At 33.3% G+C, this 16,258-nt stretch overlaps 1 protein-coding gene across 1 annotated transcript; it reads right to left on the bottom strand.

Annotated features, from left to right (window-relative positions):
- Window positions 1-5,834: 5,834 nt before the first annotated feature.
- Window positions 5,835-7,079, bottom strand: LOC115269687 (uncharacterized). Its single transcript, XM_029878516.2, has 4 exons — window positions 6,682-7,079; window positions 6,433-6,524; window positions 6,191-6,368; window positions 5,835-6,108 (listed from the first exon to the last, which is right to left on the bottom strand). Exons 1-4 carry the CDS (start codon window positions 6,818-6,820, stop codon window positions 6,017-6,019), a joined length of 501 nt encoding a protein of 166 aa, XP_029734376.2. The 5' UTR covers window positions 6,821-7,079; the 3' UTR covers window positions 5,835-6,016.
- Window positions 7,080-16,258: the final 9,179 nt, after the last annotated feature.

Consider the following 16,258-nt stretch of genomic DNA (forward strand, 5'->3'; position numbering starts at 1 on the left):
GATTCCTTAAATAATATTCGGAAAACACTTGGAAGTTCTGGAGGAACCCTTCGATAAATACCTGGAGAATTCTTCAAAAGAACTCCTGGCACATCATTTTAGAAATTCCAAAAGAAATTCTTTTGAACTTTCTCAAAGAAATTTTCAGAAAAATTTTAAGAAAAAATTTGGGACAAAATTGGGAATTCTATGCAGAACTCTGGATAAATTTCTAGAGGAGTCTTTGAAAATTTGCGAAAGATTCCGTGGAAGACCTCTCGGAGTAGTTTCTGGAAGATTTTGCGGAATTATTTATGGTACAGTTTATGACGAAATCTGTCGACGAATTTCTGAAAGAACTGAAAGGAGAAATTTCTGAAAAAATCATCAGAGAAGTCCCTTGAAAAACAAGGATGGAACTTCTGATGGAACTTTCAGAGAAATCAATGGATGAATTTTAGGAAAAATATTGCTGAAATTTCTGGGGAAAATCTTGTAGGAATCATCAGAGAAAGTTCATGAGAAATGCAATGTATCAATTACTAAATTTCAATCATCTTGCATTGTAGCAAACAAACTTCAAATCTCTTAAATGAATTAAAAACTGAATATACAGTGTATCAAACAATTGTCCGTACAGCAATTTTTTGGTCAAAATAATTTTTCATTCAAATGATTATAACTCTTTTATACGTCAACCAAAAACGCTGAAATTTTGACCAATTATAACACATATATTAAAGCTCCATTGGTAAAATTTTGAGCGAGATCGAATAAGTTTTCTGAAAGTTATAGAACTTTTAGTAAAACATAAAATTTTTAAATACATTTTTAAGACATTATATCGCAATATGTACTTGATGAAACTTTTTCAATATTTTTCGTGTTACAGCTTATACCTAAGGCTTTCATATGCAGCTTCGTTTAAGGTTTTATGTTCACTACAAAAAATATGAAAAATCTGTATATGTTCAGAGTGTCATTTGGAAATTTATCATATTTTGATCAATAAAAGTGCCAAGTGTTTTCAACTTTTTTAAACTCTCTTAATGATATATTTTTATACAGGACCTACTAAACTACATATGAAAAGTAGGTCCTATGGATTTTTCGTTCAGATAATGCACTTTTATTGGTGGAAAACGTTTGGCAGATTATATGTGCAAAATATGGTAAATTTTAAAACATCGTCAACTACATACGCACATTTTTCATATTTTTTGTAGTGAATATAAAACCCCAAACATGGCTGCATATGAAAGCCTTAGGTCTAAGATGTAACACACAAAAAATTGAAAAAAATTCATCGAGTACATATTGAGATATAATGTTTTAAAAATTTGTGCAAAAGTCTTATAAGTTTTACTAAAAATTCTATAACTTTCAGAAACCTTATTCGATCTCGCTCAAAATTTTACCAATGCAACTTTAATATATGGTTCATGATTGGTCAAAATTTCAGCGTCTTTGATTGACGCACAAAAAAGTTATTAACATTTGAATGAAAATATATTTTGACAAAAAATTTGCTGTTCGGACAATTGTTTGATACACTGTAGTATTTTTCGATCATTTGAAAATATTTCCTACGTCAGAGTGATACAGTATGCGGCAGGAAAAAATGCGAAAGTGTTATTCAACTTCAAACCTCATTTTCGTCCATTTGACATTAACCAACCTACGTTTCAACGTTTTATGATCTATAATAGGCTAGTTTTTTTGAAAAGTTAATTAAAAAATTTCCCATTTTGGTCACTAACCTTTACTGGGCGGCGCCTGAAGATGAAGACAACCAGAATTTTCAAACTGTAGAAAATCGCACAGGTCGCTAAATTTCGCATCTGATAAAACAAAATTTCTGATTTTCTCTACAATATCATCAAATATATGTACTTATTTCATCTGGTATGTGAAACTACATGGCTCTGGATCAGTGTGGTCTGGTTGTTCAGCGAATTTGAGCTAATTTTGTTACTGTTATAGTCATTTTATTTAATGACCATTGGGCGCGCAGTTTATTGATATCCGCTCATTAGGCCTACATTATCACATGTTAAACATCAAATATGTTCATTTTTATTTTTCAGTGCTAGAATATAGACATTGACTGATACACTGTCATGAAAAAATACACATATATATCCTATATTTAGCGTGTAATAGTGCCTTGAACTTTTCGCATTTTTTCCTGCCGCACCCTGTAAACCTTGTGTTAATGGAGGATTTGTGGGACAAAGTGAATAATTTTACATAATTAGTATACTGACTTACTTAGTTTGATATCATAATTAATTTTGCTCTCCGATTATTATCAATAACATATTATTATCATAGTTTGTTATTGAAATGTTTTCCGTATTCACTGTTATTGAAATTAACAAAACAAGTTATCAATAAAGTTTCCCAGGAACATTTTTTTTGTTATGATATTTGTTATTTTGCCGCTTCTGACGGGGTACGGGGTATAGTTTGAATATTTTTGTATTTTTTCTCTCCTGGGCAACCAAAAATTTTATATTTTTGGCTGATGTTTAGGACTGTTCTGTATAATGTGTATTATACATATAATGTGTCATTAATCAATGTAGGTATAATATAATATGTCAAAACGGTATTTGGTGTCTTTTGAAGCTTATTTACATTTTTTAAATAATTGAAAAATTAATGTTTCGGTCACCTTTCAGATGTCATTGTTTCTTTTGTTATGAATCGCATCAATTAACATATTTTAAATTTTTCCTCAAACAATGTTGAATACACAGTGAAATGATTTTCCTAAGAATTACACGGAAAATTTTCCGTTAAAAAAATTAAAATATTTATACAATAAAATAATCATAAAATCTCAAAATGTTTTTGTCTAAAAAATTGTTATGCCAAATAGGCTTCCAGGAAAAGTTCAATAATAAAAAATGGAAAGAATCAAAATTCACAAAATCGTGAATTAAAAAGAATCAGATATTTGAATCGATTTTAGATGACGTAAAATGATATGTATCAAAAATTTGGGTACAAGAGGGTTAAACAAGAACACAAAGAGCGCATAAATATAAAATGTGTTGATCAAATTAGAATTTTTTTTGTATCACCAATATGTTTAACCCGTAACAAATATTTTCTTTTTATTGCTTCCTGCATATTCTGCTGTGGTTTCTTTATTTATTCTTGATGTTTCTCAATAATAATCTTTCTTTATTTTGTACGAAATTTGCCTTTAAAATGCGTTACATAAATCTCTTCAATTATTTCCTTAGTGGGATTGCCCAGGTCTTAATTCTCAAAATTTATTAATTTATTTCCCAGAAATAAGATAAATACGAAATAGCTTGCAGGATTTTCATAATGAGTTCATGTTCAAAATCGGTATTTGAGTGACTCACAGTAAGTGTGTACGACCTGTATAAAAACAGTCACCGTAGATTGAGCGAGCCAGCTGACGGGAATGCGTAGGCGAAAAAGTGATCCAAATCCATAGCAAACAAGCTTTTATATTGGTTGTAAAAACTTTGAATAGTATAGTGAGTCGCTCAAATATCGAATTATTAAAAACTTCGGATTAAAAGCAAATACTTTTTAACTCTCGAGCAGTCGCGCCTTTCGCCACCTTCAGCTACTTCATACACACACTGAGTACCACAAGCGTGCAATTTTCATGGTGCGTGTACTCAGTAGACGACTCCAGTGCTCCCGGAATAAATGCTGTCGTAGATTGTCCAGGCCGAGTCAAATCAGGAATAACGTGATATCATTTAGTTAGAACTAGCATTAATCTTCCTTATGCATTAGGGACAGTTTTGATCCCAACCGTACACTACATTAGCAGGCTGTTCCCAACATGATGCATTAGGAATGTTAAGCAAGTCGCACAAATTTGTATGTGGTACAGTCCACAGATGTCGGACTAGTGATATCATCTACAGAAGTTGTTATTTTGGTCGTTTCCCGTGGAAATGCGGCAAAATCCATCTGCTTTTCCGAGTTACATATGGAAGGTAATGATATATTCTAGAAATCTTGTAAGGGGTTGCATTTAAAAAATATTGTTTTCTTTGATTATTTTCTTCACCAAATCGTGCATCAAAATAGCGTGAAAAAAAATTGGTGGGGGTAAAATGAACAATCGATGGGGTAAAATGAACAAGTCGTTAAAAGTTATATAACAGCATATTGTTTCTATGTTTTTAAATACAAACTATAAAATTTCATACGATACCTTTATTTTGTTGTTTTTAAACTTTTAATACAAACTTTAAAACACACTTAAATAATTATTGTAAAAATAGTGTAAAAAACAAGCACTATTTTGGATGAAAATTATATTTTGTTGATATAAAATATTTTTTTATAACTTTTTACTTCAACTATCTCACGATAGGTATGACGGCTGATGATTCTGAAGTTTGCAAAAAAAAAATGAAATTTTGGTGAAATTTGAAGCGATTGTCCATTTTACCCCCACGGTCTGATTTTGTTAAAATTGTTTCCTAAAATTTTTTTTTTTACAAAACTCAATTTTTTTTTCTGTCAAATATATTCTTCTACGGGACTTTATTGGTTCAGGGTTTAAAACTTGTAATAATTTGAAAATAACTTACGAGAAACCCTTAGCAATTATAAGTAGATTTTACATCATTTCCGATATTTCACGTGATTTTTAAAGTTTTTGTCATCTTGAAAAGGTTTGATTTGAATGTTCAAGATCAGCAACAGTATAATGATTCATGCTTAGGCATAAGCTCCAATCGTTGAAACATTTTGAAAAACAATAAAAGCCATGAAACTGTACCTTGTCCATTTTACCCCACCTGTCTACTTTACCCCCACCACCCCTAAAGGTGAATTTTCAATCAGTTTTTGACATTCTGCTACCCTACTTGCAGCATATTTTCCCATACTCATAACATTGCTAGCTACACTACCAAAGAGTCTCCCACATGGAGCAATCCTGGCAGGAATCCTCGGAAAATTATCTTAAGGAATTCACTGTCGGGAATAATCCCAGAAAAATCCTGGGAAGAATATCAGAATGAATCAAGGGAAACATTTCTCAAAGAATTGCGAAGAAAATTCCTGAAGGAATCCCGGGAAGAATCCCAGAAAGAACTCAGGAGAAATCCTAGCTGAAATCTCTGAAAGGATTCTGGAAGAACTTCATGAAACATTGAAAAATTGAATAAAAAAAAACGAAAAAGTCCCTGTGCGAATCCTGGAGAAATCCTTGAAAGAATCCCGGAAGGAACCCCTGAAGGAATAACGCATGGATTCCTGGAGAAACCATTATAAGAATCAAGATAGTTCCCTGTAAGAACATCGGAAGTAATCCCTTAACGAATAAATCTCTAAAGAAAATCATTCCAGCAATGTGTATTCTAGAAAAGCATCTACCAAGAATTTACATAAAAATATGCCAAAGAACTCTCAGAAATATCAATTTTGTAAGTTTTAACAATGAGTTCGTCTAGAAAATTCGATGTAAACAATGTTTTTCAAATGTTCTGAGAAAATCTCTGGAAAAATTTTCGGATGCCACTCTTATTTTTCACGCAGAACGACTTAGGTTGAATTCGTTCAAAGCTACGCACAATACAGATAACTAATAAAACGAAAAAAAAAAATACATTTTTATGGATAAGGATTGATATTTTTTCTCTTAATTAGAATAGTTTCTATTTGATGTTTTCTTATACAGTATGTGTTTATTATTGTTAACTAGTTAATAAATATAAATAAATAACATGATCATCGGCAAGAACTGCTATTGCTGTTGTTTCCGTTACTTATAATTTGGAACCTTACTTCATTGTACTGTACATCCCAAATTTCAAAGATTTAACAAAGCGTTTGAGCCATTTCATCTTCCAGAAACAGAAGCGTTACTTATTCCAGTTCCTTTATTTATAGCTGATTAATAATACTGCGGCCCGAATACCTATTTCAGTGTAAGGTGGATTTCGCAGTAATGTCATGATAATCTCGAGATTGAAATCTGTTACATCTCCACTGATGAACTGTTTCATCCTATTATTTTTGTTTAATTTTAAACCGCTTCAATGCATTCTTCCTCCTCAAGCCTCTGGTTCGTCAGTCGTTGAATTCCACTAAGAACCCACAGCTCGAAACCGGTGATGACTAATCCAAATAAAGATATTAAATATTATTCATAGCTCTGCCACCAACTGTAAGTATTACAGAAATCCCACAATGAACTCACCTGTCGTTCCGACTAGCAGTGCCAGGGTGATGTACTCTGCATTACGCACCTCCGAGGTGGTGTCTCCACGAGCCCGCTCCATCTCCAGCATGGTGTACTGATAGATCCACAGCGCTATCAGTAGCACGTTTCGGAGTAGGACTATCGGCCGATAGATTCCGATGAAGGATGCGTTCGCCTGGGGAGTAAGAAAATTGAAATGTTCAATTTGGATGAGGAAATGAGTAATGCGCGGGGAATACCTGTTCTATTGCACTTTTCACAAATGCGATGAAAACTGTCGACAGAACGAATCCGACCATGCATAGCGTTACAATGCCGGTGCTGATTTTATCTGAAGAAAAGATGATCGTTGAATTATTTGATTTGCTTAAAAAATAACATTTCGTGCAACAGAGTGTTGTGCCAATACCAGTTTTTAACTGAATGTTTGCAATAGTACTTAAATCGGCGAGGTGATTCAACAACGCGTTTTAATTTGTTTAACCTACCTTCATAGCACAGAACGTTAACACAAAACGGTTTGCCGACGACAATGTGCAAATATGTGTAGATAACTCCCAAAGTTGAAAATATCCAAAACACGACAAGATACACAAACCCAATAGTTCTAAACGTTTTTGCTTCCATTATTATCGATAGACAGAAGCCTAGCTTAGATAACCTACAATTAGGAACAAATCGGAGGAGCTCACGAATCACCGAGCGTACTGAGGTAGACTGATCGTGATGGTGGATCGAACTATAGCGAGATAAGTGCAGTGTACTCACTCTCTATCTATACTTGCTTGTGAGAGGAGAATCAAATTACCGCATCTCGGGGAAAAACCATTCCACGCTGCTGTAGTGTTTACTGTTGTTATTATTGTCATCTGCCTGCCGACCTGTACATCAATTCGTTTGCAGTGTGAACTGGCATGAATGAATTTGTCCTGTGACGTAGGCGGCATTGAACGTTTACTTGCAGCACACTGTGCAATACAAGGCGATGGTAGTTTGAATTAGTGCAAATGTTAAACTTCGTTCTCGACTACAAAAGCATCGATTAAACCGTTATATACTGAAATAATTAAATCAGAATTTTTAAAATGCAGTTCCAGCTTCCTAGTTCCCAACGACTAGTGTTAAGTCAGCTACAAAAAACAGTACAACAAAACTGAATGCAACTTTAAAACATTATTGGAAATACAATAATATATCCTAAACATATTGGAAAAACTTGTAATTAGAAGGCACGAAATGTTACTAACACTAGTTTATAAAAAAAAACCGAAAGTCGTGAACTTATGTCAACGGCCAAAATTTTTGAAGCACAGATGCCAAGCCACAGTGTATCGCGTTTGTGCCCACTATCTACAACTAAGAGCGAATTGTTTTTAAGAAGTCGAGACGGGTTCGAATCCCACCAGAACGCGATTTTTTTTCACAAATTTCATCTCTCAATTTGGCAATTAGCAACATTTCGTGCCTTCTAATTACAAGTTTTTCCAGTATAATATTGGAAATCCTTGAAAGAGTGGAGGAATCCGTGAAGTAATCCCATCCCATCCCATGCTGGCTAGAATAAAGCAATCCCAGTAAAAATCCCTGGAGTGATTCCTGAATGAATTCCGTAGAGAAATCACGGCAGGAATCCCAGCTGGAAGCTGGCAAGAAATCCCTGTAAGAATTGTAGCAGAAATCTCAGAGGGTGAACATAGAAAAACTCGGGATTAATGAATTGCGGCACGGAAACCCCTCCAGAATTGTCTTTGAAAATCTTGACAGAAATCTTTATCCTTTCATATTTATTTTCGGGATGAACACTTGATGGAATCTTTGCAGGAATCTCTAAAAGGGTTCTTTATGAAATCTTGAATTTCACCAAAAATCCCTAAAGGAATGCCAAAGGATTTCTTCCAGATCAGCAATCCCTGCGGATATCGCTAAAAAGATCCCCGGAGGAATCTTCACAGGAATTCCGCAAGGAGCATCCGGAGGAATCCTGGGAAGAGTCTCGAGAGGCCTTATGACTTACTTACTCTTTACTGTAATGCTCTAATCCTCTACTCTACTCTCCAGTCTACTCTCTACTTCACCGTATTCTCTACCCTCTACTCTTTGCTTCAACCTATCACTCTACCCTCAACCCTCACCCTCTACCCGACCCACTACTCTACCCTTTACCAACCCTGTCCCCTGACTGAGGTTTGACTGGAACTGAAGGGCTCTGCATGGTACATGAGTTACAATAACTAATCACTAACGGGAGCCAAAGGGATCAGCATGAGATGGATCGCTGAATAGCCAAGGTCCTAGGAATTTCTCCAGACTTTTCTGTAGGAGTTCATACAGGGCTTTCTTCAGAATTTTCCTCAGATATTCTCCAGAAATTAATCCACCATTTCCTCTTAAAACAAATCCAGTATAATCTTCACGAATCCTTTGAGAAAGATATTTAAAAAAAATCCTAGTAGTATCTTTAAATTTTCTTTTTTCAGAAATATTTCAAGGGTTTTTTCCAAGGATCTTTGCAGATGCTTATCTTTTGCATTTCTCAGAAATGCGTCCACAGATTTCTCCAGGAACACTTTCATAAAATCCTCCAAGAATTTTATTGAAGTTCTCAAGAAAATTTCTCCTTAGTCGCCTTCAAGAGTTCCACAAGTGTTTCTCCAGATATTTCTCTTAGGATCCATTCAAAACATACTTTCTTAAATTTTTGCAGGAGTTCCACTGAAAATTTCTTCGGGAATTCTTTCAAAGGTCAAAAATCCAGTTGGGACTTCTGCAAATTCATTCGAACAGATATTTTTATCTCCTGGGATTTCTTCGAAAGATAGTACATGGAGTTTCTCAGAAATAATTCAACATTCTTTACAACTTTTACAGGGATTTCTTCGAAAATTCTTTCCAGAGTTCACTCTAGAATTCTTTGATAAATTTCTTCAGCAATTCAAGTAGAAATTCCTTCAATGATTTTGTTTGGAAATTACTCCTTTGGTTCCATTACAAATATCTCCTGGAATGATCAGATATTTTTCCAAAACTTTTCAATAGGTCTTCCAAAAATTGATCAACAATTACACTAGTTAACAAAATAAAAGTCGTGAACTTCTGTCAACGACCAAAATTTTTGAAGCATTATTTGGCGCTGATTCCAAAACCGTGCTTCAAAAAATTTTAAGTAGAACAGTTTTTGAGTTTTAGACCAATTTCAGGTTTTACATCTTTTTAAAATATGGAATTTAATAAAATTCAAATATCTTGCGTTTTGGTCAACCAATTTTAAACATTTTTCCATAAAATAAAAGCTAAATATAATACACTCCGACCACTTTCTATAGCCGCACCTTCAGTTTCACATGTCTAGCAATATCTACGATATAATCGATATGGAAAACAACATGTATCTGCTAGTTATTGTAAAATATGGTGTTCACATGCATAACTTTCATCATGTGTATATTTTCCACGAAAAAAATACAGTTTTTCGAAAATTAGGGCGACCATTTTCTATAGCCGCACTACAGGTTTTTCTTCAGTATTCTAATTGTTCATAAAAAATCATTTGAACAAACTGTCTCAAATGATAAAATTAAGCAAAGGCAAAGCAAAACAAAGGAAATACAGTGAAGAAATTTACTAGCTAGTGTTCTTACCTCGAAAAACTACGTAGTTTTCATTATTTTCACCAAAACTTCTCTTTAACTAATAAAAAACAATATTTGAAGTTAAAACAATTATTTTATTGTTTCCAATCATCAATATTTCTTCAAAACTTGACTCCCGGAACTTTTTCCATAAGATTTTAAAGTTGTACTACCAGTTTAACAACAACTTTTTCGCAATTTTTAGATCAAATTTATAATATTTCTTGCATTATTTTGTTAAAATACGCATTTTTATGACAATATATGACTTCAAATTTGACCAAACAGTTGCTTATGGTCCCTACGTGACAGATTTGGTTAATTTTGCAGGGTGTAACAGCTAAATTTTGCACCATTGCTTCAGTAAATGTAACCCAAACTTGTAATTTACGGTACATAACCAACCAGAACTGCTGGAAGATTACAATTATGACACCTATCTTCTTTAACACTTTAAAATTGAGGGGAACATCTGTATTTAGGAACTTCCGATTGAAAAAGATGATTTTTACATAAAAAGCTATCGTTAAATTTATGAGAAATTGAATGAAAGCTGTTATTACAAAGCGCACAAAAATCATAAAAATTTTCATCTAATGTTTAAATGACAACGAATGCAATGTTGACCTTCCAAGATAAAATTGATGAATTCCAGTAGTATTATTCTTGTGTACTGTTGCTGTATATGATGTCCTTCTACAGTAATGCCAAGTTATACCGAATTTGGTACACGAAATTACGCGAATTTTCCTTTTAAAAACCTTATATATTCGAATAAATTCAAGTTTTATTAGGTTCATCAAGATATTATGATAAAATTTGAAACCGGTCTTACAATGTAACACTTGTTTCATGCCAGCAGCATATATTCTTGAGCTCTCCAACAATTTATTTTTAGTTTTCTTTGAAAACTTTGGTAACTTTCCTAAATAATACTCGTTTACCGAATCTACGCCCAATTTCTCGTATTAACAGACCTTGCCAATTGAATGTTTCGTTAAACTTAATTGATTTAGTCTCAAAAAGCTTGATTTGGTCTTTTGAACCAGTTTGAATAAGCATATTTTATGGAAAAGCAGTTGATCGATGGAAAACCCGAAGTGCGGCTATAGAAACTGGTCGCTCTAATTATCGAAAAACTGTATTTTTTACATAGAAAATATACACATGATGAAAGGTATGCATAAAAACACCATATTTTACAATAACTAGCAGATACACATTGTTTTCCATATCGATTATATCGTAGATATTGCTAGACATGTGAAACTGAGGGTGCGGCTATAGAAAGTGGTCGCAGTGTACCATTCGATCATCTGAATGCAGGTTTTACGTCAGATTGATGAAATTCAAGATATTGGCGAGTTTTAGCGACAATCTCCTTAAATTTTAGCAAAATTTCCAAAAACATATGTAGATATGTATTTTTTCAATAAGAAAAAAAAACAATTTAAAAGTTCTTTCTCAACGTTCATTTGACATATGTATATGTCAAATACATATGACATATGTAGGCGAGATACAGTAAAAAATTCAGCTCAATCGGAGCATTGGTTACGGAGAATGAGATGAATGAAGTGAGCGACTTTGCTTAAAAATAGAACAAAAATCGATTGCAAATCATCAACCGTGTATGGAAAGTCGAAAAAATTTCCGCTCTACTGTAATTTTTTTCCTTCGCGTTTTCGAACTTAGGGCATGATTCTACACCAAAAACGATCATCAGCTTACCGAGTTCGAAAATGCTGTAAACTAGTGTTACTGAAGGAATTTTTAAGCAATCCCTGTAGAATTGTCTCAATAAACCCACAAAACATTTCTGGAGGTAGTTTTGACAACTTCTAGAAAACAATCATTAATTAAAATTAAATCTCATTAAACTGAAATATTCCTGGAACAAAATTCTTGAAACAAATTACGAAGTTATCTCTGGAGCAAATAATGGATGAATTCCTAGGATAATACCTAGCAGAATACCTGAAAAAACAGCTTAATATACTCCAATAATTCCCAGAAAAAGAACCATGGCAGACTTCTGGTGGAATTTCTGAAGGAACATTAAAAAAAAGTGTTAAGGAATAGATTTATGCAGGAATTGTTAAGAGAACCTTTCAAAAAAAAATGTGTGGGAAGGTCTGAATGAATCCAAAGGAATACCTGGAGAATACCTGAAGAAACTATTGGAGAAACCCCTAAAGCATAAAAGCATTTTCAGCAGAATCTGATGAATTTCCAAAATTTACTCAAAAAATCCCTGAATAAATGTAACCTCTGGAAATTTTTCGCGAAAAATTTCGGAATTTCTGAACAAAATTATCTGAATTATTATTTCAGCATCTATTCTTGCGAGGGTTCTACTGTACTTGCAGGTATTATCTCAAAAATTTGTTAAAAAAAACTATTTTTTTCAAAATTCATTCAGAAATTCTCAAAAAAATCCAGGACGTTTTTTGTTTCTTTTTTTTTAATTTCTTTGTATTTGTGAATTTTAACTTAATGCTAATTTTTCACATTTTTTTTTCTGGCGGATTTTCTCCAGAAACATTCTCTTAAGGAATTTTTAATCATAAATTTTCAACTCGAAGTTTCTTAATTTTTTTTTCTAGAAATGAACAAGTTTTCCATGAATTTTTATTCAGATATCATTCCAGAAAATTTTAAAAATAATCCTCTAAATAGAATTTTCCCAAGTTGCATAATGAGTTTTGTTTTAAGAAGGAATTCCTTCAGACAATCATTCCTAAGAATTCTTTCCGACAATCATAAGTGCAATTTCTAAAAAAAACTCCTTAACAAATCCATGGAGGAATATCTGAAATAATTCTTACATGAATCTTTGAAGGAACGTCAGGATATCCATCATAGATATCGATGGATCCACAGGGGCCATTTCTAAAAACAACTCATGTAGGAATTTCTGCTCGAATTCCAGAAGAAATTTGCCACGTAATTCTTGTAGAAAAGCTTTCTTAGAATTTCCTGAAAATTCTCTGTGGGATTTTCTTTAAAGAAATTTCCCGATGAATTTATGTTAAACTCCATGAAAGAACAACTGTTGAAAGGATTCTCTGGAATTCCTGAAGCATAAGGGAACTCTGCAGAAGTCTCTGAACATATATTTGAAAAAAATCCCTGATAGAATATCAGAAAAAGTCCAAGTGAGAATTTATGAAAGAATCAATGAAAGAATTTTTGGAGGAGTCTCCAGCAAAATTTCTGTACGAACCTCAGGAAGAACTTTCGAATGAATCTCTAGACGAATGCCTGTACCAATTATGGCACTACCTAAGGGGAACTTTTTGTACAAAAATAACGAGAAGACCAATGAATGTCACCAATATGTTAAAAGATAGTTTAGTGTCCATACTTTGCAGGAAAAATATAAAAACGGAGCCAAAACTACTTTTATTATTTATTACAGCGTGTGCCAATGATAGGAACCCTGTACCAGTTATGGCTACATTTTTTTAACTTCGGTTCCTTTTCGCACTATTTGCATGCATTTCTTATGGGATTAGCCATAATTGGTACACTATGGCAAAAAAAGGGTGCAAGGAGGCCGAAATTTTAAGGAAAATGATTTATTTCTACCATAATTTGAGCAAAATGTGTACTTCAAATGAGTGCAACCATCTTTTGTGAACGTGATCTGTTGTTCGCATTTTTTATTGTTGATATATATCGTAAGAGGGTGAAAATCAACTATGGCGAAGAATTGGTACTATAGCCATAATTGGTACATTTACCCTACCTTACAAAAATGTTAAAAATTCCCGAAGAAATCCCAGCAGGAAGTTTCAAAAAACTTTCTGGAGAAATTCCTCGAAAAATCCGGGGCAGAATTCAAAGAAAAGTTTGTAACGTAATTTTCAAGAAAAATCCTGAGGAAACCCTTCAATAAAATTTTTCAACGAGTCTGTGGAAGATTTTCCAAACAATTTCGTAGAAAAACATCTGGCGGAATTCTGAATTTTTGATTTTCTGAAGAATTGCTGTAAACATTTCTGAAAGTATTCCTGAAGCAATTTGTGGACATATTTCTGAAGGAATTCCTGTATGAATGCATGGAAGTAAAACAACTTCTAGATAAGCTGCTGTAAAGTTCCCTTGAAAAAAAAAAAAACTCTTGAGATATTTTTTAAGAAAATTATGCAGAAACTCCTCAAAGAGTCCGTGAGGAAATTTTTATAGTTATTTTTAAATGAAATGCCGTTAAAATTTCTGAAGGAACTCATTAAGACATCCCTGTATGAACTCCTAAAGGAATTTCTGGAGGAATTCCTACAGGATCCTCCTGATGAATCCCTGTAGAAGTTCCTGGGCACATTCTGGCGGGAATTTTCACTGGAATTCTCAGAGCAATACCTGAACAAATCTCTGATCGACTTCTAAACTTCTGAATGAATATCTGGAAGATTTTTCGAATAAACCACTGTAAGAATGCATGAAAGAATCTTTGAAAAAATTTCTAAGGCAATCCTTGTCGCTGTTTGAGAAGGAGAAATCTTCGAAGGGTTTCCTAAACGAATCCCATGGAATTTTGAAAAAAAAAAATATGGAGGAATTTCTGAGGAAGCCCATGGAAACTTTTCAAGTGGAGTTTTTGGAGAAATTTTTGAGGGATCCTCTAGAAATAATTCTAGATGAAATTGTAGAGCAATTTCTGAAGAAATCCATGTCAAATATTTTCAAAAAAAAAACTTTCAAAATGAATCCATAGAAGACTTACTGTAGATTTTGAAAGGAATCCCAGGAAAATTTCTTAAAGGGGTTTTTTAATTACTTTCTGATGTAATCACTAAACAAATTTGTAAAAACAATCTGAAGCATATTATGAGTGTTATCAAGGAATCTCTGAATAAACTATTGAATAAATGCTCATATAAATTTTCGAAGGCATTCCTGGCAGATTTGTTTGAACTCTTTAAAGAGTTATCTGCAGGAATCGCTCTGGGAATTTCTGAGGGATTTTTTATGGGAATCCATAGAATAATGTCTGGAGATATTCATGAACTGTTTTCCAAATGTAATCTTTGATAAATTTCTGGAGGAATCTCTCACAGAATTTCTAGAGGAATCACCAGAGGGTTTCTAAATTCAAGTATTAATATCTGAAGCAATCTTTGCAAGATTTTCGAAAAAACAAACTTTTGAGAAACTTTGGAGAAATAGCTAGTGAAATATCTGAATTCATACCCGTAAGAAACCCTAGAAATCCATGGAGAAAATTCTCGTATAAATCTTTGATAGATTTTTCCATGAGCCTGTAGTTATTTCTGGGGAATTTTATGTGATAATCCCTGGGCGCTCATACAGCCAGTGCTGTCATGGTAAAATCAGAGCTGGTCACTCAAGATGTCCAAATCTCAGAGCCTAATATACTGATAAACCCCCATAGAAATGACTTCAAATGATTGAAATTTGAGATCAGCAACAACTCTTTTAAAGATTCCTCCACAAAGCACTAAGGAATTTAGAATTCATTCCCTATCCCGTACTGCTCCATAATTACCTCCAGGGATACTTTTAAGATTTATCATTTTTTTAACAAGATTCTCGCAGGATTTCCTAGAATGATTCTGGCAGAGTTCGTTCAGAAATTTTTCGTGGGATTCCTTTAGCGTAAGTAATCACGAAATTCCATCAAATATTGCTGCAGATTCCGGGCAGAGTTCAAGTACTGACGATCAAAATGTGATATTGTTTTGTTTGAGATAAAAGGTAAAAGTACTGAAAATAATAGCAAAAATTTGTTCTTGAACAATCTAACCAATAGCAAAATATGATATTTGAAGATCAATCAAATAGCTTACTGATATTGGTTAGATCTTACCAAGAGCTAAATGTGCTATGATGATGCTCCAGGAGATTTTATGTTCAGTATTTTTACCTCTTATCTCAAACAAACGAATATCACTTTTTGTTCTCCGTATCAAAATTTGCTATTATTGAGCTTTTTTCCTCTGCTTGAGATGCTTGGGCATATATTCTTTTATGTGTTTATTCAAACGTTTCTTTTAAAAATTTCCTTTAAAAATCTACTGGAAATCTCCAAGAATTATCAAGGAGTTCCTCGTTTTTTCCTTGAAATAACTTTAAGAGTTCCTCAAGAAGTTTTTCATGATTTTTTTACTTTCTAGGAATTTAGGAATCTTAAAGAGTTTCTTCAAGTACTTTCCCAGGAATTTTTGTCCAAAAATTGCTCCAGAAAATGTTCAAGAATATCTTCTAGAAATCGCCAAAGCTATAACAAGAAGGGTTTATTTCAGACAATCTTCCAGGGATTTCTTTAGAATTTCCCTCAGAGATTCTTTCAATGGATCTTCCAGGCATTTTCGTGCAATCCCAGCCTCAGGAAAATAAAATCGTGTAGGAATTTCTGTACGAATACCAGATGGATTTTCTCATGAAATTCTTGGGGGAACTCTTGGATGAA

Source organism: Aedes albopictus, chromosome 2, assembly GCF_035046485.1.
Source record: "Aedes albopictus strain Foshan chromosome 2, AalbF5, whole genome shotgun sequence".
Lineage (NCBI taxonomy): Eukaryota > Metazoa > Arthropoda > Insecta > Diptera > Culicidae > Aedes > Aedes albopictus.

Bases quoted from the DNA above. Each gene is read 5' to 3' on its own strand.
- LOC115269687 (XM_029878516.2), bottom strand. From the start codon at position 6,820: ATGGAAGCAAAAACGTTTAGAACTATTGGGTTTGTGTATCTTGTCGTG. The intron at 6,525-6,681 runs GTAGGTTAAACA...TCTTTTCTTCAG, and splicing joins TAACGTTCTGTGCTATGAAG to ATAAAATCAGCACCGGCATT. The intron at 6,369-6,432 runs GTATTCCCCGCG...CTTACTCCCCAG, and splicing joins TGAAAAGTGCAATAGAACAG to GCGAACGCATCCTTCATCGG.